General features: G+C 36.2%; 1 protein-coding gene across 1 annotated transcript; it reads right to left on the reverse strand.

Annotated features, from left to right (window-relative positions):
• Positions 1-496: 496 nt before the first annotated feature.
• On the reverse strand, positions 497-22,877 carry CRISP1 (cysteine rich secretory protein 1). The gene is made up of 7 exons (XM_002746635.5): positions 22,807-22,877; positions 17,601-17,729; positions 14,104-14,194; positions 12,446-12,594; positions 6,539-6,636; positions 4,109-4,197; positions 497-1,168 (listed from the first exon to the last, which is right to left on the reverse strand). Exons 1-7 carry the CDS (start codon positions 22,870-22,872, stop codon positions 1,041-1,043), a joined length of 750 nt encoding a protein of 249 aa, XP_002746681.3. The 5' UTR covers positions 22,873-22,877; the 3' UTR covers positions 497-1,040.
• Positions 22,878-24,314: the final 1,437 nt, after the last annotated feature.

The raw sequence follows: 24,314 nt of genomic DNA on the forward strand, positions 1-24,314 counted from the left end.
TTGGGAAAGTGCGTGTTATGTTCCCCCCCCCGCCCCAAACACTATTGAAATGAGTAAAGAAATATAAAAGTAGGTAGAGCTGGGTATAAATTTGATATAATATTAAAACTTGGGGTCATGTCAGGCCCTTCAATATTTGCTAAGACTTCAGTGCATTTTATGTTAGTTGGCCTTAACTGTGCTGTTCCATTGTGTTGAAAGACTTTGCAACCCTGTTTACCCAGAAGATGTTCCTCATTCTGCCCTTAAGGCTTTCCTGGATCTCCAAACAGAAGCTATTCATGCTCATCTGGCAATAATAATATATGACTGGTATATCTTTAGGGACTTATTTATTTCTTATACTATTTTCTATACATCTTTTATACTGTCTTTGAAATGAAATGAAACTATATTCTCTCTCTATATATAAACATGCATCTTGTATGTAATCAACAAGGAATACATATATTGTTAAATTAATGGCACATGAAGTTTTTTATTGTTTCATGCTTCACAAGGGTGTATATAGATGTGTCAATAAAATGATGAGACATTTAAACGGCCTCGAATTAAGTGATATTTACCTTGCAAGATGAGACTGGACTCTGTTTGCTTTGTGGATGCCTTTAATGACTGATTTAAAGTAGAGGTAAAATTTCAAAAGTAAGGAATGATTACTGAATGTTAGTTGTGCAGGGAAGAAAATCAGAGTGGCTGAAAACGTGGGGAAAGCAGGGTGGGAGTTCAATGACATAAGACCTACTTTAGACCAGGTTACTCTTGAGGGACCCAGTTATACTGTAAGTTGAATTATACCAACTTAAGAACTATAAATCATATGATTTAATTTAAGGTAGGCGTTGGACTTGACTTTTTACCCCAACACTAAGAAAGTTTTAAAAAATGTTACTTCAGGATGTATCAGGAGAGGAGTTAAGACCTCCAGCATGATTAAAGTCAAATAAAATTTAGCAGAAGCTACTAAACTATGCAAAAGACATGATACAACAGACATCTCCTCATCATCACAGCACAGAACAGTTGCAAATAACAAAGACCTATTTTATCTCTGTGTCACACAGACAAGTGGCTTTACAGAACATGATAGTGGTTGAGTGGTTGCATCCAAGATAATGGACTTGTTCATCACAGTCATAGTATTCATCGTAGTAGAGGCAAGGGTTAGCTGAAAGAAAATAATATGGTTTTACAACATTGTCTTTTAAAAAACTCATTTGCTAAGGAAAGAGACCATCTTATTAAAGGCATAAAGATAAATTTTTATTAATGATAGCTAACTAAATTTGATTAGCATAAGCTAACTAAATCTGAATGCAAAACAGGTGATGAGTTAAGGTCATGTGTGAAAGAAAAAGGTAAAATTTTTGTCTTTGTATAAAAAAGGCTTTATCACAATGTTTTAAATTCAATATAATCAGATTGGAGAGGAATCATCTTTTTAATCACACTGTTATTTCGAAAGTATTGATTATGCAATTGCAATATAAAATATTCACACTTTTTGTCTAATTAATGCTGCATTATCTAATGGTTAAAGATTTGCTTTAGATTATTAGAAGTAATATATAGCCAATGAAAAAATGGAATAAAAAGCACATATAGGATGGCATGTATAATCTCTCCATCCACCCAGAGGTTATTTTGATTAACATTCTAGTGATTTTTTTCTCACCTTGCTCTATCCCATGGATGCACATACAGCTGCATTCTGGTACATACAGAAATGCACACAAAATTCTCCAATCAGTATGAAGATACCCAACATTTTTAATTTGTGGTAATAGCACCAAAAAACTTACTAAAATATTTTTTAACCTGGTCTCTATCACAACTAACAAATGTATCTATTTGTCTCTATATAAAGGTAAGAATAACAGTAATTTAATTCCCTCTCTCCTTAAAGATTTTCCAACTTTATTATGCAGTCTTGAATATCAAATCTTGGCAACTTGGTGGTCAACTTAATTTTTTCCATTGCATCTCTTCTCTTTCAATTGTAAACTTTGATCATTGCATGAAATTTATAATGATCTTTTAAATTTTAAATTTACATATATGTTTTATTGTTTATTATTGTAATCAATACCCTTCTATGCTATATACATTTTCCTGTTTCTAAATTATTAAACTGATTCACCTTTCAGCAACTCGGAGAATAACTACAATAGATTTATCAAGGTGAAACAAGGAGATGAAATGTGAATGTTATATTACTGCCTGAACAATTGTATATTTGATAGTGTATCTCTGCTTCTTTTTCCTACAATTAGAAATTTGCCAAAGTCATTACTACTTTTTTTTAAAAAAAAAATCAGTTACCCACCATTATCCTAGTTTATTCTCTTATGTAGTATTCTGGTGAAATATGCTATTAGTGGATATTTTTTCTTTAGAGGTAACATTTTTTTCTTTGAATCTATAAAGCGTTTTAATCCGTTGTTTTCTTTTATCCATTGTTCTTAATTTATATACTTTTCCTAATATTATAACTAAGAATTATTGTTTTTATCACTGTTATTTGAATTACACTAAATGAATTATCTGCATATCCAGGTCTTATATTTTTAGCATTGTTTGTGCCCAATATGTTCAATTCTTGAGTTCATATATTTCTTTAATAGTGCTCACTTTCTCATACACTTATAAGTGAAGAAAAGCTTATGATATACATCTTCTATGTGATAGAATCAATCTTCTTGAGTAATATTTCTCTCTTTCCTACTCTTCTTTTACTTTGGTTAAATTGTTATATCACTGCATACATTGCTTTTCTCAACCAGATTTAAAAAATCTACTCAATTGCCATCCCCTTTTTCCCTAAGGCATAGATAATTGTTCGATTTTTTTTTTTTAGTTGGAGGTGAATCTCTCTCCCAACTAAATTTTTTTTTCAGAAATAGGGTATAAAAAGTGAAGTGGATACAGAGAAAGAGAGAGGGATACAGATAGAGAAGTAAATAAAAAAGAGTGGCAGAGCACGGTGGCTTACACCTGTAATCCCAGTACTTTGGGAGGCCAAGGAGGGCAGATTGCGAGGTCAGGAGTTTGAGACCAGCCTGGCTAACATGGTGAAAACCTGTCTCTACTAAAAATACAAAGAATTAGTTGGGCATGGTGGTGCATGCTCTTAGTCCCAGCTACTCGGGAGGCTCAGGCAGGAGAATGGCTTGAACCTGGAAGGTGGAGGTTGTAGTGAGCCAAGATTGTACCACTGCACTCCAGCCTGGGCAACAGAGTGAAACTCTCTCTCAAAAATGTATATATAAAAGAGTAAAAGAAAAGAGAAATGAGAGAAAGATATAAGAAGGAAGAAGAATCCATTTTCTTTCTTACTCTAAAAGCAAATAGAGTAACCTGGTAAGGTAAAGAAAAATAAGCCTCTGGCCTTTCAAGTTGGAGGTCACAGAATATTTTTCTTAGGTTTATGTTCTCTCCATAAACTTAGTGCTAATATAATTTATGTTAAGATTATTCCTAAGAATTAAGAAATTATGTTTGCAGGTAGGCTCTAAAAAACGAAATTTGCTACCTAAGGAAATAAACATAAATGACACCCATTTGGCTAATACTTCACTTTAGGTAAGATTTACTCAAGAAATTAAAAAACAAAAAGAGGCTGTAAGGAATAATGTGAGCATCAGCTAACGTCTTAGGTGTTTCACAGGAAGCACAGAAGAATAAGGATCACTCTGGAAAAACTGCAACTTGGGTAGTCATGGAGTAGCAGGCAATTGGAGAACACCAGTAAACAGAAAGCAATGGGGCAAAATTATGGGATGCAATAAGGGGGGGCCAAGAACTTTTTAGAGAGCAGAGAAAAATCTACACTTACCTCAACATTTTTTTTTGTTTGACTCTAATTAAGTATTTTAATCTATTGTGTGGGAAGTCAAGTTCTCAGACCTAGGCATCGTAACTTCCTTTGCCATAAGTTAAATCAATGGTCTGAGTCACTCTGGCAATTGGGGAGGGTTAAGCAGAAATAATTTGCATATTTTCTGTGGTATGAGTGAGATGAAAGTCGTAGAAAAGTGCAATATTTTTCAATGCTTAATTTAAAGGGTGTATGTGTTAAATGCAAACAAACAGAATGTGTAAAACTTACTGCAAAGTTTGTCTTCACAGTTATTTGGGCAGTCTGCACATGGAACGCCCGTCTTATAAGGTTCATTCTTTGTGTCAGGATCATTTCCCCTTAAAGAATAAAAAAAAGTGATTTCATAAAACCAATCTGTGAAAAATGCATATAACATTTTACAATGTACAACCAATTTTAAAAACAAATTGTGTAAACATTCTTGTAAAGAACAGTGATAATTTTTAAGACAGGTATAAGATTTCTGGTCTTATAGCTATAATTTTTTTAGCACATAGAACCAATAAATGTGAGTGACATAAAAATATTTTTCAGGCAATGTGCACATCTCTTTGGACAGTCGAGTCCTAACAGTACTTGGAAACTTTGGATACTCCCAAGTACAAGCAAGAGGGCTTTAGAGACAATTACAATAGAACGCTATTCTTCATTAATACCTATAAGGACTCTGTAAACCATCACTTAAAAGGGCATGATTCTTACCAGTGTTAAGAAGAAAATCTCAAGTGAGGCAAACTAGAGAGGTTCTAACTCCATCTTTCACTATGTCATGAGAAACTTTTTGCATGTTAATGTCTTTTGTTGAAACAGATGGTTTATATATAAGAGGAAAGTACATCAGCATGGATAAAACTAAAGTGCTGGGGTGTGGGAAAGAGAGTAGATGAGAAGTTCTAGTTCTGGACTAATTTGAAACTTTAGAAAAGACAGGAAGGGCTCAATGGCTTATCCCTGTAATTCTTTAATTCCAGCACTTTGGGAGGGCAAGGTGGGAGGATTGCTTGAGCCCAAAAGTTTGAGATAAGCCTGGGGGGGAAAAAAAGTCAGGCCTGGTGATGCATGCCTGTATTTCCAGCTACTTGGAAGGCTGAGGTGGGGAGGTGGGAGGATAGCTGGAACTCAGAAGGCCAGTGCTGCAGTGAGCCATGTTGACACCTCTGTACTCCAGCCTGGGTGACAGAACAAGATCCTATCTCAAGAGAAAAAAACAAAAAGAAAAGACAATTCTAAAAACACAACATAGATAATTTCTGCTTCTTAATTAACATAACTTAAAAAAGTAAATGTTCTGGTTTTAAAAAGCCTTTTAGAATCTGATATTTGTTTATCTGAGCTGCTAAAATTTCACTTTGAAAAGGAGGTTAGTACTAAATTCTGTAAGAAATTTAGTCAGCAACTTGGACTAATCCTTAACCAAGAAAATTCTCCTGTCATAGATTTCCATGTTTTGTACTTTCCTTTTTTGAATCAGTTGAAATTCACTGCAGACCACCAATCTCTGCAAATACATTTTGCAAATGATGTGTTGTAGGAGCAAAGAGATTTTATTGCCTTCAGCACAATTTATATATAACTAATATAGAGTTATTATATGATGATATTACACTCTGAGTCCATAGTGATAGTGGGGGCCCCAATTGAAAATGTGAAGTATGGTAGTGTGTTTTCAAATAAATCACGTTCATTGATTTATATTGAACATCTTGTATTATGCTACCTACTGTAGCAAAACTAAATACGTGTTTTCTTGTACCTACATGAGAGACAGTGGTTAAGTACCATGCATAGAGCTCACTTTATGGAGGAAAGGCTTATATGTTAATCTAGGAAATACATGTAGCTGAGGGAAATACATAATGACCTGTTACCGACTTTCATCAGCAGAAGTGATATTGAACTGGCATTTTTAGTCAAATATCAGGCAGTTCTATCCAGCTCTGAACAATTTACCCTTTGTGGATAACTATCACTGGAGCCACACAGAGGGGCTCTGCAGTCATCCTTGTCTTATTTAATCTTGCTTCATAATCACAGCTGTTAGGAGAAGAAGGTGCACCAGACCCTTACTGAAACAATCAGATTAAATTTTCTAGAAATTGCAACCAGTATCTGTGATAGAATCTGTAATGTGTAAATTTAAATTTTAAAGAGAAGACATACATTGACTTTTTGACTTGATAGCTAAGTACAGGGAAAGACACTTGACTTTTTCCATTTGTTCCCATTTCAAGACTCTACTGCATATCTATTCTTTTGGTCTGACAATACTCTTGTTGAAGTAGATGTTCTTGTTTCTTTGCTTAAGCAGATTTGTTTGTCTCATATAATAATTACCTAAAGAATCAATGACATGTAGGAAGATTGTTGGTAAATTGCTCTGAAAATATAATGGAGTTTTTTTTTAATAAGAGAAAAATGCAGGTAAAGGAATAAAACAATATATAACTAAATACATGTTTTCATGTAACTAGGAAGTTGCTGAGATTCAAACTATAGTTTGTTTAACCATTCATCTTTGAAGGACATCTGGGTTATTTCCAACTCTTGTCTATATGAATAAAGTTGCTAGAAACATTTGTGCACAAAAAAGCCAATGTTTGAAAAACTAGATTGGGTTACTTTAGGAGGATATATATGTTAAAAACGAATAATACGTACTCATGACAATAGTGACAAACATAGAGATATTGAGGTGATCCTTTCTGGCGGCATGATGCAATGGCACAGCCAATCAGGTAAGACGAGGCCCAAACAATCTGCAAAGATCAAGAGTTGTTTATTACAGATTAGATATTTTACGAAATGACTATAATTTCAATATTGTCATCCATGGTTAAAAGTAAACATGTTTGCTTTTAGGTTTACTTTGGGCATGGCTTAACAAGAAGTCATAGAGACAAAAGGATTCTCGTGTCTAGATACCAGACATGCACCTACACACACATAGCCACACACAGTGAAAACCAGGTGGAGGAAATCAGCTGACAGGGGAGGGTCACTTGATGATTGGCATTGTCTCTGTTTATTGTCAGTTTTCCTTTTTGAGAATAAGCTGGGCTTCTAGATGTAATTTCTAATTTTAAAAAATCCCAATGTTCATTTTCTCTGGGATGGGAGAGATGGGTAGAGAAATGGTAAAGGTACAAAAAGGAGTGTTGATCATTTTGCTGTAAACAGGCTGATGTTCAAAAGGTACTTGAATGTGGCCTTTCCATACATGGGCAGTACATGGCCATGGATAGGACTCATTTATCCCAACATATCCAGTATACTCAGAGATGATGAAAACTCCATGTCAACTCTCCATGACTCATTCTTACTGGAACAAAACATGAGTGGCTGTCATGAGTGCTGGCTCATTCTCCCCTTCTTGTCAAACTTATGTGGACAAGATAATTTATCAGTTTACATGATGAAGGCCGCTTGGTGGTTATATAAAAATCAAAGCTTGGAAGAAACTTTTTCTTATTGGTCAGAGAACAGGGGTAGTGTAGAGTACATAGTGTAAAGTTGGCTTTTGAAGAAAAGTGACCCAGGTTTAAATTCCATCATTCATTTCTTGGGTAGGGTGTACTTCCAAATTTGCTTTATGTCTCGGAGTTTCATTTTCTCAGCTTTAAAATGGGATACAACAATGTCCTCTACATTACAAGTGAATGGTGGGATTAAACACTCAAATATTTAAGTGGTTCAAAAGGCGATGTTTTCAGTAAATGTGATTGTTCCCACTTGCCTTCCCTGCCCTACACGAACTTGGGTAGTTTTCTCACAGCTAATCCTAGAGACTTTCCTGACATTTCTCTTCATGCTCTTGATTAGAGAACATGTTTGCTGTGACTCTTTTATTTTTATTATTTTTTATTATTTATTTATTTATTGAGACGGAGTTTCGCTCTTGTTACCCAGGCTGGAGTGCAACGGCGCGATCTCGGCTCACGGCAACCTCCGCCTCCTGGGTTCAGGCAATTCTCCTGCCTCAGCCTCCTGAGTAGCTGGGATTACAGGCACGCGCCACCATGCCCAGCCAATTTTTTGTATTTTTAGTAGAGACGGGGTTGCACCATGTTGACCAGAATGGTCTCGATCTCTCGTGATCCACCCGCCTCGGCCTCCCAAAGTGCTGGGATTACAGGCTTGAGCCACCGCGCCCGGCCAGGCTGTGACTCTTTTAGATGAAACATTGCTTTCTCTTTACAAAAAGAGTCATGCATCGGTGTTAATCTCTCCACACCAAATGGCTTTTAATTGCCTGCTGCTAACCTAAGCTTTTACTAAAACTATTGCTCTAGTAATAAAAATTTTTATAGTGTAGATTCTTTGTTTGCAGATTCTTCCTATCATTTTCTACCAATGTGTATTTTCCATAAGAGACCCTGTTGAACTCAGGATCTAATGGAGCATATAACTAGAAATATAATTTTAATAAAAAGGCAGCTGAATATCTGTTTTGCAATATTCTTGATATACGTTAATTGGTAATAAGATTATTGAAATTAACTTATTCATTTGTTCCTTTAACTCATAGCAAAGGAAAATTGAAAATGAAACTTTTTCCATTAGGTCTTCAGACACAAATGATTTTAGAAAAAGTGCTTTTATTTTGCAAAACTTTTCTATGAACATACTAATGTGTTTATACAAGGCTACAGAAAATGTTGGAAACTATCTGGAAAGACCTTGTAGTGTATTCCCCTATTAGGCCTGCTGTCATGGGCTTATTCAACTTCAAATTAATGTTCTTGTTGTTCAGTTCATTCTGCTTGGAACCCTATCATCTGTTCCTTGCCCTTCCCTGCCCTCACCTGCTTCTGATTTTTAGAACATCAGGTGAAATGAAGTTCCCATCCCTCAAGTGCATATGAAAGACTAAGAGCTGTGTAAAGACCACTGGACTATTATTCAGACCTGGGTTCTAGTCCTAGCTCCTCCATTTACTAGTCATGAAAGGAATACATAACTGGTGGGTTGTAAAATGTTTCCATATTCTACTGTGTTAAATTTTCAGCAAATGAGAGCAAATTTGTTTGATTTCATTGTCCTAATTTCTTGGAAACAGGAAATGAGATAAATCATTTTGATAAAATGTGTTCTATTTTGAAAGTGACGCTGATTGACTTCGAGGGAAACAAATCAAGATTATCCAAAGGTTGCAGAATTCAGTTAATATGTCACAGTGATAATATAATGCAATTTTGTGATAAAATTGTGCGTTAATTGACTTATATAGGAAATAGAAGTCTTGAATCAGGGCCACAAATTGGTTAGATTTTTAGCTTTCTAGATATTCATTTTATTTTTATCCTCTAATCTTTTGAAAAGGTAAATTATATGACTGAACAATGTTAAGATTCTCCTGGATTCTTGCCACATACCCTTTGTTTCTAAGTGTATCAATCTTAAAAGAAAATGCTATTTACTGATGTTTTATTTAGGTTTCTGCATTAATTTCAGTGATTATGCATCTGTTTTTTTAAAATGCTTTATCTTCATTGGCTTTTAACATCAAATTTAAGTAGGCTTTATTTCAAGTAGATTTTATTTTAGATTTTATGAAACTTACCAATGGGCACATGTGAGAACATAGTGAAAGGGGAAGCAGTCTGCAAGCCAGAAAAAGAATCCTTTCAAAAAACTAACCATGCTGACACTCTGATCTTGAACTTCCAGCCTTCATAAATTCAAGAAAAATAAATATATGTTGTTGAAGTCATTCAGGAATGTGAAATTTTGTTATGGTAGGCTGAGCACACTAAAACAGATTTCGGTATCAAGAACTGAGATGCTGCTGTAACAAATACTTAAAAATGTGGAAGCAGCCTTGGAATTGGGTAACGGGTACAGACTGGAAGTTTTCAAGTGCATGCTATAAAAAATGTAGATTTCCTTGAAGGAATTGTTGATAGAAATAAGGAAATTAAAGTCTATTCTCCCTCACATATAAAGGAGGAACACTTTACTGGAAATTGCAAGAAAGGTAATCTTTGTCACAAAGTAGCAAACAAAATTGGCTGCTGCCTTGTCTTCTAGTGTTTTGTGGAAGACAGAAGTTATGAACAGCAAACCACGTGGATATTTAGCTGAGGAAATTTCAGAGCAAAGGGTCAGAGGAGTGGTTTGGTTTCTCCTTACCACTTATAGTAAACTACAAGAGGAGAGAAATAAATTGAAGAAATCTTTATGCAAAAAATAACCAGAACTTGAAGATTTACAAAATGATTAGCACATCTATATTGCAGAAAATGAGAAAGTATTTTCAAAAGAATACCCTAAGGATGTCTCTGAACAGCTGTTTGATAAAGATACCATGGATATGGTTTACAAATTTAATCATACAGCTCAGCAGAAACAGAGGTGTGATTATACAGCAGAGGTACTGCCAATGTGAATTAAAGTGGACAGAGAAACAGACCTAAGTGAAGGAAGAAATGCTGTCAGACTTCTTAGTCTCTTCAGAATGAAACGATAGATGTATTTTATTGCAAACATGCTTTGTCCTTCAAGAAAAGGGAAGAATGAATTCCCAAATGTTTGAAAGATCATGACGGCAGCCCCTCCCACTACAGGTCCGGGGGCAAGGTTGCTTCCTGCTTAGCTTCAGAGTATTGTCTCTTTAGGTGATCTCTGAAAACAGCCATGTTAGCAGGGCCTCTTTAGAGAGTCATTTGACTCACTGGGCTAAAGGGAAAAGACTGACCACAAAGCCATAGCAGCCAAAGACTGCCCCCAAGTTGGCCAAGAGCGCAGGGCATAAAACCAAAGAGAATTATTATCAAGCCTTAATGTCACTTGACATTTCTCTTGCTAGGTTTTGGACTTGCCTGGGACCCATCACTGCTTCATTTTCTGTTTCTGTCTTTTGAAATGAGAATATCTATCTGATGCCTGTCTTTCGATCGTATTATGGAAGCAAATAACTTTTCTTGTTTCATAGGTTCACTGACGTGAGAAATTTTACCTCCGGATGAACCACACCTTGAATCTCATGCATTTAGATAATATTCAGATAATAATTAGGTAAGACTTTGGGCTTTAAACTTTAGAGTTGATGCTGGAATAAATTAAGAATTTGAGGGCACTTGGGATGAAATGAATGTATTTTGCATGTGAGGTGTAAATACATTTGTTGGGAAGGGGCAATATGTTATGAGCTGAATTGGTCCCCTAAAATTCATATTCTGTACCCATAACTTTCATCCATTGTAGCTGTATTTAACAATAGAGTTTGTAATGAAATAAAGTTAAATAAAATCATATGACTTGAGCCCTATTCCAGTAGGATTTGTGTCCTTATAAAAAAAGATGCTAGATAGGTTGCTCTTATAATCTCTCTTGTCTCTGTCTCTATCCTTGCCTCTGTCTGACTCTACTTTTGAACTGGGGAAAGTCTGTGTTAGGACACTGTGAGAAGGTGCCAGGCAGAAAGCTTTCACTAGAAACTGTGTTTTATCAGGATCATAGATTTCCAGTATCCAGAATGTGGGAAAATAAATTTCTGTTGTTTAATCCTCCCAGCTGTGGTATTTTGTTACAGCATTCCAAGCAGATTAATAGAGCAAAGATGTGAAGAAATTGCACATTTTGTAAATTGCTGGTGGGAATGTGAAATGGTGCAGCTGCAATAGAAAATATAATAGTACTCCAGTTTTTCAAATAATAAACATAGTATTCACATATGATCCAGTAATTCTTCTTCTTGGGATATCCCTAAAAGAATTGATCAGTAATTCTTCTTGGCATATCCTTAAAAGAATTGAAAGCTGGCACTCAAACAGATATTCTCACACCAATGTTTAAGACAGCATTATTCACAATAGCCAAAAAATGAAAACAACTCAAAAGCCCATCAGAACAGACAAGCAAAATGTGATCTATACATACAGTGAAATACGGTTTAGCTACAACATGGATGAACATGAATTTAATATATTATGCTGAGTGAAATAAAGCAGACACGAAAGGACAACTACTGTATGATTCCAAATGTGTGAGATACTCTGAGTAGTGAAACTCATAGAGACAGAAAGAGTGGTGGTTGCCAGAGGTTTGGGGAAGTAAGATGAGGAATGGAGAGGTATTGTTTAATGAGCACAGAGTTTCAGTTTGGAAAAATGAAAACATCTGTTGATGGGGTTGCACAGCAATTTGAGTGGACATATTGCTTCTGAACATTCATACTTCATGTTCAATGAAGCCATTAAAATATGGTTAAAATGGTAATTTTTAAATGCATATTTTACCACAATCAGGGGGTTCTCTGTATTATAAGGTACCATTACTTTCACTTTTTACACACACTACAAATGTCAAATGAGATTGATGTCTTGTGATTTTGTGACTTTCTGGAAAATCTAGTGAGTATAGAAGGAAACAAAGAGGTTAGGCATCTTCTCTAAGCCATATTTTGACCAGAACACTTCCTTCTATTTCAAATTGTAAGAGGAACTTGGTAAATTGAGTAAAAATTGCCATGAGAAGGTAGAATGACATTCCGTTGTTTCTTGCTTGCGCTTCCACATTCATGCTTATCTCTTGAACGGTGCGTGTGCTTCCCAGCACACAGGTTACCTGAGTGTAGTGGTCAGTCGTTACGCCATCATCCGCTGACGTCCACTGTCCATGTTTGAAATACTTAGACTCACTGTGCCAGACTCCAATTACAGTTGCCCATGATACAGGATAAGATGTCATATACATATTTTCTCCACAAAAGGTATCTGAAATGAGAAAATGGGCTGGTCATATGCTGAACAAATTGGAAATACTATGCAAGGAGACTTTCCTCATTTTTATTTTATGAATAGTTCACTAATCATCTTGATAACATCTTCTGAGAGGCAGTAAAATCAGTTGTATCCCTGCCGAAAGCCTTCTTCCTCATTGATGACTGAGCATGTGGTACTCAAGTGTGGTGAAAAGTTGATAGTAGATAGTGAACAAGTTTTGAAATCAAATCAATCAACATTTCATTCTCTGCTGCTTCCAAGCTGTTGGAGATAGGTAAAACCAAATCAGAGAAGCCTGAGTTTTAAGAGGGTCTATGGCTTAATGGAAGCTACACACAGGTATTCATAATACGAAGCTGTTGAATAGACATTTTTGAAATTTAGCCATTCATTTACAGTGTGGGCTTTTGGTCGAACATGGTATTCAGGAGTATCTGCCTTTTCCTAAGGCAGGCAAGAACCATGTTGCTAGTTCCCTGCTTGAAAGCATTGGACTAAGATTCCAAATAATCTGTGGATATAAATGTGAATTAGCACTTTTAAAACATCGTAATTAAAAAAAGATTATCATGTTAGAATATAATGTTTATTCGTGAAGGAAGGCAATATAGTTTGGGTGTCCCCTCCAAATCTCATGCTGAGATGTAATTCCAGTGTTGAAGGTGGGCCTGGCTGGAGATCTTTACATCAAGGTGGTGGATTCCTCATATAGGTTGGTGCTGTCCTCTAGGTGAGTGAGATCTCACAAGATCTTGTTGTTTAAAAGTGTGTGGCACCCCCCGACTCTCTATGTTTGCTTCCTCCCTCACCATGTGAGACACTTGCTCCTCCTTCACCTTGTGCCATGATTGTAAGCTTCCTAAGGTCTCACCAAAAGCCAAGCAGATGTGGGTGCCACGCATCCTCTACAGCCTGCAGAGTCATGCGGTAATTAAATCTCTTCTTAATAAATTACCCAGGTTCAGGCATTTCTTTATAGAAACACCCAAACAGCCTAACACAGAAGTACTATTTTTTTTAAATTTCCTGGAAACTAGCAGTAAGTTACCTAATTTATATAATTTATATGCTTTAAGATGGGCTCATTTTTGAGCACCTGAAATTGTCTTATGGCCAGCTCAGCAGGGTTGCATATAACTTATTTCTCAACTACATTATTGTTCCAAATAATGGAACAGATCCCCATGGTGCTACTGTTGAGTAGCTGAGGTGACTACTCAGAAAGACCTACATCTCTAGCTGTGTACTCTACTCTGCCATACTGAGAGTTTTGATTCATTTTTCCTGATGGTAAGAACTTGGAATCTGAAAATGTAAACATATAAACCTTAAAAGAATTAATGAATTAAAATACTGTCGTAGTTCACAATTCACTGCCGTGTATGACACAGTGCAAATAAAGAAATCTAGATGACTTAATTTACTCTCATCAAGTTACTTAATCCCTGATTTACTGCTGTTTTCTGGGTCCAAAGGCAGATCATACAGATGCACACTTACTTGGAAGTCTCCTCTCAAGCGGGTTACTCTCTGTCATATCACAATACCTTGAAAACATTCTGGCATTTTGAGCAGCCTCCTCACTCCAATTCTACAGTGGAAAGAAAAAAAAAGCACATGTTCTAATTAACATTTTCATAAGATTCTAACTTTTTGTTTCTAATAATCCATGAGATATAATATCTTTAATTGTGTAAAGAAAAAATGTAAATAATGAGATTACTGTTAAATATCCTAGTAGAAAGAGAAAGAAAACAATGTTCATTTATTATGTTGGTCCTTGAATTCACAAATTCAAAACTTGGTAATAACATTCAGAGATAGTTTCTCTCTCAGCTGTAGTAGAGAATTTAAGTAAATGCTTCCAGGAACACAGACCAGAGTTACAAATCCAGCCTAGTAATTTATTTGTAGTTTAAACTCAGACATATTATTTTATCTCTTTGAATCTCAGTTTATCCATCTGGAAACTGTTACCTGTAATTTATGCCCAAAGGTTTGTTCAAATGTGATAATCCAAGGAATACAATTGAGATGTGCTAAATTTTACATATTCAATAAATGATGGCTGTGATTAGAAGCAAGTTCACAGTCATATCTACATCTAAAATGATGAATCACAAAAATAAAAGCTAACTCCACATGCTAGAATCTGTCACTAATTCTGTGTGTATCTTTTTTCACTTTAATCTCACAGCAACTCTACAAAAGAGGTAATATTATGTCTATTTGTAAATAAGGGAACTAAGGCACAGAGACATTAGGAACTTTTAGGGGTCACACTATAAATAATTGGCAAAAAGAGAATTTGGATCCATTTAGGCTGGCTTCAGAGTACTGGCTTCTCAGTGTGCATCAGCTGTGCCTAGTTGAAGCATTTGGTTAGATATGACTAAATAACAGCTGTTCTCCAAATGCAGGAAGGGAGAAATTCTGCATCAGTGACAAATGATCTCCCTAACACTCTTCTGTTGTTGTGGTGTGTATGAAACTGCCCAACTTTTAGGAAGAACTGAGCTTACGAACATTTGTCTTATCTGAGTTCCCTTTCCAGGAAACCCACCGTCAGGCCCCCCAGATGATAGCAGGGAAGTGAGACTTTCCTGATCATCCCACCTGCACAAGAAGACACAGCTGCTGCCTGTTGGCCAACTCCTTTTCCTTGTCCCTTCTGTTTTTCTGTCCACGCTATATGAACCTTTAACTTTGGTTAGTTAGGGAGAGGGAAGAATTTGACAGTTAGACTGACATCACCTGCAGTAAAGCATTTCTTCCCCGGTAATTGGTAATACTCATGTACTGATTGGCTTTCTGTGCTGCAAGAAACCAGACCTTGGCTGAACCCCTGGTGTTCAGCAACAAATATATCCATTTAAAAGAATACCCTTATATGAGCATATAACACATGGCCAACAGAAGTTGTAGAGTTGTTTTTACGGTAGGTTTTTATGTAAATATTCCGCTACTCTTTAGAATGTTTGGAGGACTCTCATTTTCAGTATTGTCCTGAGCATGTGAAATATAATTATTACATGTATATGCTGCCATCTTGTGGTAGATATTTAGAATTACCCTTGAGGTTGAATTGACTAAACCATGGGATGAATAACAGTACCTAGCACGGAGTAAAAGCGTGGTTTTACAGGTTTTGATAGTTTCAAGCCAAAAAAAAAAAAAAAAAAAAAAAAAGACTTATTTTAGTCATGGCTATGTCTAACTGATGGAGCAGAGATGACACCACACGTTGACCAGTGTATAGGCTCTCTGGGCATGGGAAATACCATCACACTCACTAGTGAAGAAAACTTGCCAGAACTGGACTGTTTGTACTTTGAAGAAGCTGTATAGGACATTACTTTTGATTAATGTTGGTGAGATACTTCTTTTTGTGACATGTTGAAAATTAAAATTAAAGCTGCTATTTATGATGGTACCAAAGGTCTGGATTCCAGCTTTAAACAAGTGGCTCTACTTAATCAGGTTCTAATATTATGTTCAGAAACATTTTTTTAAGAAGATCTCTGCCTGTAATTGTGTTTAACTCTTCAGTCCTATTGTTCCTTAAATTTGCCGTTGCCTCTTCTATCAGTCCAATCCTATGCATGTCCTATGCATTGTTTATGGAGCAGCTGAACTCTCATATTTTCTGTGAAATATTGCTCTGTTTTATTGGTACACTGACTTTTATCATCTTGTTGGTATCTCATACCTTTGTACCTTAGCACTTGAATACATATATTCTTATATTATTTCCAGTGTTTCTTCTGAATGTGCCTTTTATCTCCAGTCTCCAATCGGAGACTACGTTTTTCACTTTACCCTTGTTTGTATCTCCCAGGTAAACTTATTTGCTCAGCTGGCAGTCAAGGAATTTGGACTCTACTTCTCCAGATTCTTGGATCTGGCCCACTTGCATTTTAATCTGGGCTCTAGTACTTATGATTTTGAGTAAGCTACTCAATTTTCCTTAGATTCAGTGTTATAATCTGTAAAATGAAGAAAATTGTGTTGGGAGAATGAAATGAGTTAATAGAACAAGGTATTAGAAAAATGTCTATCAGTAATAAACACAATACGCATGTTTGCTGCAACACCATGTAGCCTAAGAAAGCTATTGAATTTTATTTTTAGTTCAAATACCCCTTTGGATTTTAAAGTGATTAAGAGATAAATTTCAAAATCAGTTATCTGTTTCCTTATTTCATCCTCTTCGTCATTTGCAAGAGAAAGGTGTTCCTTAGAATCACCCTCCAGAGCCTGCACTATATCTAACCCTTGTTGTTATATGCCAGTCCAGGGTTCAAGGAAGCCGGCTGAGGATGCTCATTAAACTTAGTGGTGCTGCTGGATAACAAATGTGAGGGTAATCACCTAAACATCTGAGATTTGTCTTGCCTCAGAGCATACCAGGTTTATAACGGAAAGAATTTCGCTGCCTCTTTATGGAATGCAATGAAAGTGGGGGATAAATTTGCCAATATTTATTTACCTGGCCACATCAAGTAACTAGAGATCTGGACATTTTAACTCTCCGCTGAGTGTCTTAGCCTCGGGACTACTGCCCAATGAAGACAGCTATGAAATGCATAGGTAACTTGTTAATGAATATTTGTCATGCATACTGGCTGCTTCAGTTGGGAGCTTACTGTGGTATCCAAGTCAGATGTCCGAATCAGGGTATCCGAGAAGGAGGCCCAGGAAGGTGTGCTTTACTAAATTCTTCAGGTGATTCTTGAGCACATTAAAAAGGTGGAGAAGCACTGTCTGAGGGCAGAGGGCAGAGAGGGGTGAAGCTCGACTGGCTGAGGTCTGTCACTGACTAACCACATAATTATCAGAAAATTACCTCCCGTCTCTGGGCCTCTGTTTCTTTACGTAAAAGATTTGTTGTGAAGATAAAACTTTTAGCATTTTAAAAGTGCATAGAACTTAATAAAAACTCAGTAAACACCGTTACTATTATTGCCATTATGGATGTTGCTATTGTTTAATCTTACCATCTTCAGCATGTTGCTGGCTGGTGGAACTACTCCTCTTCTGAGGCTGTTGTGTACAGTAACGATCTCTTCTTGTACATTTGCCAATTCAGTGAGGAGCTTATTAAATTGCTCTCTAGCTGATTTCTTCTGTTACCAGAAAATTATTAATTAATTAGTGTTACTTCTTTTAAGTGGAATTTGTCACATATATTTTGCAGTTTTATAGTTTAATATTAAGTAAACAGTGATTTATAGCATTTTTGAATTTATAATGTCTCAGTATATTGGATTCAATTTCTCCAGTGCTAGTTTTGAAGATTTCTGAACGTCAGGTTGACATTACATTAGTCCTCAGAAAACCCCTGTGATTAGGGGTTTTCCAGGTTCATACTTTGGGCCATGTTGAAGCATTTTTAACTGGGCAATAAGATCCAAAAAGGGAATGTCTCAAAGTCACACCTTTTACTTACTCACTTCTCTGGTTTAGTCTCCACACTTCCCACCCTACAACAAACTTACTCTTTGCTTCTCAAATAAACTACTTGTACTTGAACCCTGGTCTAGTGGTGTGTGTCTGGGAGAACTCAAACTAAGAGATTCATTATCGAGGACAAAGCTGGAAATGTTTTCAATACAAATTCTGTGTCTCCTTCCCGTTCATATGAAAAGCATCAATGCTCTCAATACCATATGTGTGAGACGGTATAACATGGAATTCGAATTCAGCCCACAATCTTGAATTTGTGACTGTTCTTTTCATTTATTTATTTTTTTTATTCTGAAACTCACTAAGAAGAAAAATATATGGCCAAAGTATTTAGGTTAGCATTAATTGCTATAAAGAACATCTTTGTGTGTGTGTGTGTGTGATATCACATGTACTTCATTTTTTAAAAAATGCGGCAAAACTAATGTACTATAATGTGACGGGTGTCTGTTGCTTCCTTAACTACCACATGAACATCAGCACAATTGATGAATGGGTAAGATCTAGCACCAAACTTACACAAATATAGAAGTATTCACTGTTATTTATTTTATATGAATAGCTTAGGGTATGGGGAGGAAACATAAGTATGGAATTTAGAAGGCCCCTTTAGAGACTGCCTCTGTGGACGTACTCACGTGGTGTCATTTTTTTTTTTCTCATGCTGCAAGTCACTCTGATTTGGACTGGAGGAGAGGCTGAGGACCCACATGATTCCGCACACTATTTCCAGGTGGTAACTCTCCTCGCTCCTCTGAAAACCTCTGCTCCAGAAAAACTCATGACATGCCTCTCATACCTCATTCCTGAACATTTATTTAACATCCTATCATGAATTGTTTTCTTACTTCCTCTCACTCCTGGAAATTGGGTTTCCTGAAATGAATTCATCTTTTCTACCCAAATTTCTGAAGTCAACTTTAACATCCACATGGATGACTCTAACCCTTTGATGTCATAGGCCCTTAAAATCTTCCTTCCGTAGACTTCTTCTTCGATCTGCTTTATCCTCACTTTAATGGTGATCAACTATATCTCATGATCATCCCAAATACCATACCTCCCAAAATGCTGGTCAAGCATTTCCCTGCCTGATCAGAATTTCCTGTTCTTCCAAGTTGCCAAGATCAGCCGTTTTGACTGTACTTATAATAGAGGCTTCTCATTCTTCCTTTTCTCTACTAGTCCTCTTTTGTCTGTTCTTTCTTCTCTATCCGTGTTCTCTAATTTCAGCAACTCTCCCTTTACAATATTGAATCTTTAGCCCACACACCCTCATCTAGAAATATCTATCTAAAACACCCCAACTTTGGGTGAGACTGACAATTCTCCTGCCTGCTCTGTCAGCTGAGCATTGCTAGGAAAATGTCTCACAAAACAACACATATCTGCATGACCCTAAATCAGTATGACTGATCCCAAATAGTCCCTTAATTCTTCTAATCAATTCTAATGAATTGTTTTGTTAGCTCACTCTCCCGCTCCACATTATTGTAGAACTTTTGCACTCTCCCCTATTCACAACTACCTTCTCTCAATAGGTTGTGAAACCTCCTTCTTCCCTCAGTAAAGAGAAGCCATCAGAGGCAGCTGCTTCAACTGCCTTACCCAGTCTACTAATCTACCTGTATCAGTCCCTTTCTTTCCTCCTCTTCTGTGGTACTAGAGAATGGGTCACTCTTTCTAATCTTTGTAAGGTTCAACTTTCCAACAGTCTTATTAAATCCATTTTCTTCTATCATCCCCCAAATCTTACATTATTTATTTTCTTTTCATTTTGTGTTTGTTGACAGTCACTCTTTCCTTTTGGCCCTTCCCAGTGGTGTTCATTTATGATTCTGCAGCTTAGATCTTTTTTTTTTTTTTTTTTTCTGAGAAGAAATCTGGCTCTGTTGCCCAGGCTGAAGTGCAGTAGCACGATCTTGGCTCACTGCAGCTTCTGTCTCCAGGCTCAAGCCATTCTCCTGCCTAAGCCTCCCAAGTAGCTGGGATTACAGGTGTGTACCACCATGCCTGGCTACACGCTGCTTATATCTTAAATAAGCGAACATCTCTTCATTTACCTCACTTTCGCATTCAACTATTGATCTCTGTCTCTACTCTTTCCCTATCAATATTCTGGAAAACGTTGCCAAATCTGGTTGTCTATAATTACCCAAGTAATAGACTCTTGCATTTACTTCCCCCGTTTTTTCAATAATATATTCTCTGTCACAGGTGATCCACCTCCCCCGTTGCTTAGGCATTAGGCAATGTCTGGAGAAATTTGGTGTTGTCCTGATGGGCGTGAGAGGGGGAGAGTGCTCCTGCCATCTTGTGAATAGAGAGCAAGGGTGCTACTGCTAAATTCCTACGAGGCACAGGATAGCCCCACACTACACCAAATAATTGTCCCATAGAAAATGGCAATAAGGTTCAAGGTGGGAAACCCTACATTAAAAATTCTCCTTTTAAGGTGTCTGACAAGCTCAATTTGCATATCCAATATTGTTTTGCTGACTTTATTCTACTTGGTTTATTGGCAGCTGACTCCTATGACAAAGCTTTCAGTGTAGAAATACTCTTTCTTCCAGTGTAAGGAACAAAACACTCTATTTTTTTCTTTCCTTTCAGACTTCTCTGCTTCCTTCACTTGGACTGATTGTGGCTACTGCCTGCTTTCCACTGGCCTCCCTGAATCCACTAATGCTTTACTACGTCTATATTCTCTCTCCCACTCCTTGATGCATCGTTTCATAATTCATTCTCCAGTCATCATTCAGAATAAAAAATTTAAAAACAGTTTACCATTCATAAAAAGGGGAACTAAATCTTTAACAAGGCCTTTGAATACTCTGTTTATTTTTCAGCCTCTATTTAGGATATAAATACATATACACCCTTATCTCTGCTGTAGACACACTGATTTTTTTTGGTTGTTGTTACCTGAATGTGCCTATTTCCCTCCTGCCTTAGAATATTTGCCCATGCCTGTACGTTTGATAGCACACCTTGTGAGCTTGCAAGACCGACTTATTCTTCAGATCCCAGGTCTACTGTGTGCTCAGAGAAATCTCTAATTAACTCAGACAAGATTCAGTCTGCCTGTTACCTGATCATAATTCTCTATAGTTTTCCTTAAAAAACTTTTTGGGTAATATCTACCAGATTGTCATGGAAAACTACCTATATCAATAGTAAAAGCAATTTATGTTAAATTAGATGATTAATATCCCAGAAAACTCTGACACTATTGGAAGTTTAAAATACCATTCAGGTCTGGTGGTTAGTTTATTTGCTTTCTACTGGAGTCTGAAAAGAGAAAGCAGAAGACTATGTTTTTGTGGGCAGATTCAACACATTATTTACTTTAACTGGGACTCATTTAAAGTTTGTGTAATAAATTTGTGTTGGGTACTTAATTTATCATCTGCTTTAAATTTAAAATTCTTAGGCCTTTATTTTATGACCAAGCTGTCTATAAAATGAATGAAAATATTCTAATAATTCTCTGTTATAGGACATAAACATGTTGTTTTGTCAATGCTTTCCACTTTTTCTTTTATATTCTTGGTCAAAAGTGAATTGGGTATGGTTTCTCTTGGATGAGAGGAGTTCTACCTATCTCCTCTTTGCTCTGGACTTTTAACTAGTGATACTAATTTCTTCTTTCACATGGCAATCTGGGCTAGGCTGTTTCCCAGAACTGGGCCTAAGTGGTCTAGACAGCCTAGTACTAGGTCTTGATGGTAAATATAGGTTTCTGACTGTTTGCCTTTGTCCCCTCCTCTGGAGTGGTTGCTATGCTTCAGGTTAGCTTTTTCCTTATGAAGCATAAAAATCACCCTTTCACGGTGGGGAAGTAAAATGATCAGATAATCAGAGGAAAGGAAGAAGTCTTACTGAGGACTCTAATTCCAGCTTACTGGAGGATTACTGGACATTAAACATGAGCTCCACCTAGTCTCTCTTTGGGGAAGAGGAGTGAGTAATAGGATCCAAACACCAAACCAACACCCGAATAGCCTAATGCCTAAGGATTTTTTTTTAACCATAAAACTAAGTGCCTTTTATTTCTTACTTCTCTTACCTGGGCTATGAAAATATAAAAGCCACTCATTTTCTATACCAAAGTTATTTATTTCAATTTGTCATAAAGTTTTGAGTAAATTAAAATATATATTATTTTCTTTATATCATTCAAGTTATTTAAAGGTGGATATTATTCTCTGATCATAAAATATTATATCACTAAGAGTTTTACTTCTGTTTTGTGACAGTTAAAATTGTTGTTTTTAAGAATGAGTGAGATTCAGGTCATATATCTTGATACCATCACTTACGGCTCCTCACGTCACTCTGTGCTGTTGGCACCTTTCCATTTTATATTTAATTTTGACATTTTAAATTCTTATTATAGTAAAAACTTATATAGTTTATCTGTGCTTTTTTGCTTGTATTATCCAGAGGGGCTGCAGTGAAATAGATATGGACCTAACTGATTAAGTATAATTTCAGGCCCTGCGATGTTCTACTTCTCAGGTATTAGCCATATGACTCACCCTTCCCTTTCTTTGGTTCTTTTCTTAATAATATGGTATTAAGATGAGCACTTGCCTAAGAGGGCTATTGTGGAAACAGAGTGAGTAATGGGTGTAGTGGCCTTACAACAGTGCATCTAACATAGTGAATTAGATTTAAGTGTTAACTCTTAGCTTTATTTAGAAAGTAATTATGAAACATACAACCCTCACATACTTTCATGGCCAACATAGGCAGTAAGCAAGCAGCAGCAACCAAAAACACGAGGTGTTTAATTGCCATCCCTGAAAAGAAAAAATAACACAATTTTAGATTATTCTTAACTCATAGGATAACATCTTGTATAAACCTTATTTGAACCACTTTTATATGTGTTTGCACTTTTTTTTTCCAAAAGAAACCTTCAGGATCTGAACAAGGTTTAATGTGGGACCCATATAGGAAGACAGGACTGTTGTTAGAAGTATAATAGACTCTCAAAAATATAAATTGTTTTAATCCCTGGACCTTTGAATATGTTATATTGTGTGACATAAGGTAATTAAGGTAGCATATGGAATTCAAACTGCTAATCAGCTAACATTAAAGTAGGGAGACTGTCCTGAAATATCTGGGTGGACCCAATATAATCATAAGGGTATTTAATGTCGAAGAGGAAGTCAGAAGAGTCAACGTCAGTGATGAGCACGAGACAGACTTGACCAGTCATACTGAATTTGAAGACAAGGAAGATACTCTGAGCTAAGGAATATAGATGGCTTCTGGACATAGAAAAAGGTAAAGAAACAGATTCTGCCCTTAGAGTTTCCCTGTTGACAACCTGATTTTAGCCCAGTGAAACTTATTTGAATTTCTGATCTCTGGAACAATAGGATAATAAACCTCTATTTATTTTAGAACATTGAATTTCTGGTAACTTGTTATAATAGCGAGAAGAAACTAATATAAGAACACAGAAAGATTTGATTTAAACTCTCCATCAGCTACAAAGTAGAGGAATAATTTGTTACAACTAATTTATGTAAGTGACTTAGAGATATTCTATAATATCTGATCACCTTGCTAAGCATGGCTGTCATTATGAGTCAGAAAAATCAGAGCAAATGTACCTTCTTTATTTTTAGTTAACATAGCTAGCTAACTCTAAGATATTAATAAATATAGACGATTAAATTCGGTTGGCACCTTCTTTTCACCATCTGCTAAGTTTATTTCTGAATTAATTCTGCTGTGTGAGATGCAAAACAGGCTAAGTTTGGTTTTTATTTTATAAAACCAAACACTTTTAAAGAGCAAGGTAACAAATTTGTGCAGAATAATACAGTGCAATTACTCATGCTTTTTCACCCAATGATGTAGTTCACCATTGCTCTCACACATCCCCTGCTTACTGCCAGACATGCTTAATATGAGAGAGAACTCTCTAAATCAATTCTTTCAGAAACAAGCACATGTAAGCAATCTCACCTTTATCACTCTTTTTCATCTATTTCCTTTCCTTTCTTTCTCCCTCCAAATATTAACATAACCTTTCATGTCAGGATTTATTATAATATGGTGACATAGGTGATGAAATGTCCCTTTCTCTTACTAATCCTCAAAAAATCTAGTAAAGCAGATAATTTTAACCCTGAAGTAATTGAAAAAAAAGTAAACTAAATGGTAGATTCTGAGGGGAGGGCCTTTAAAATAGCAGACTAAGCATCTGGCACTTGCCTTCTCTA

The sequence above is a fragment of the Callithrix jacchus genome, chromosome 4 (assembly GCF_049354715.1).
Source record: "Callithrix jacchus isolate 240 chromosome 4, calJac240_pri, whole genome shotgun sequence".
NCBI lineage: Eukaryota > Metazoa > Chordata > Mammalia > Primates > Cebidae > Callithrix > Callithrix jacchus.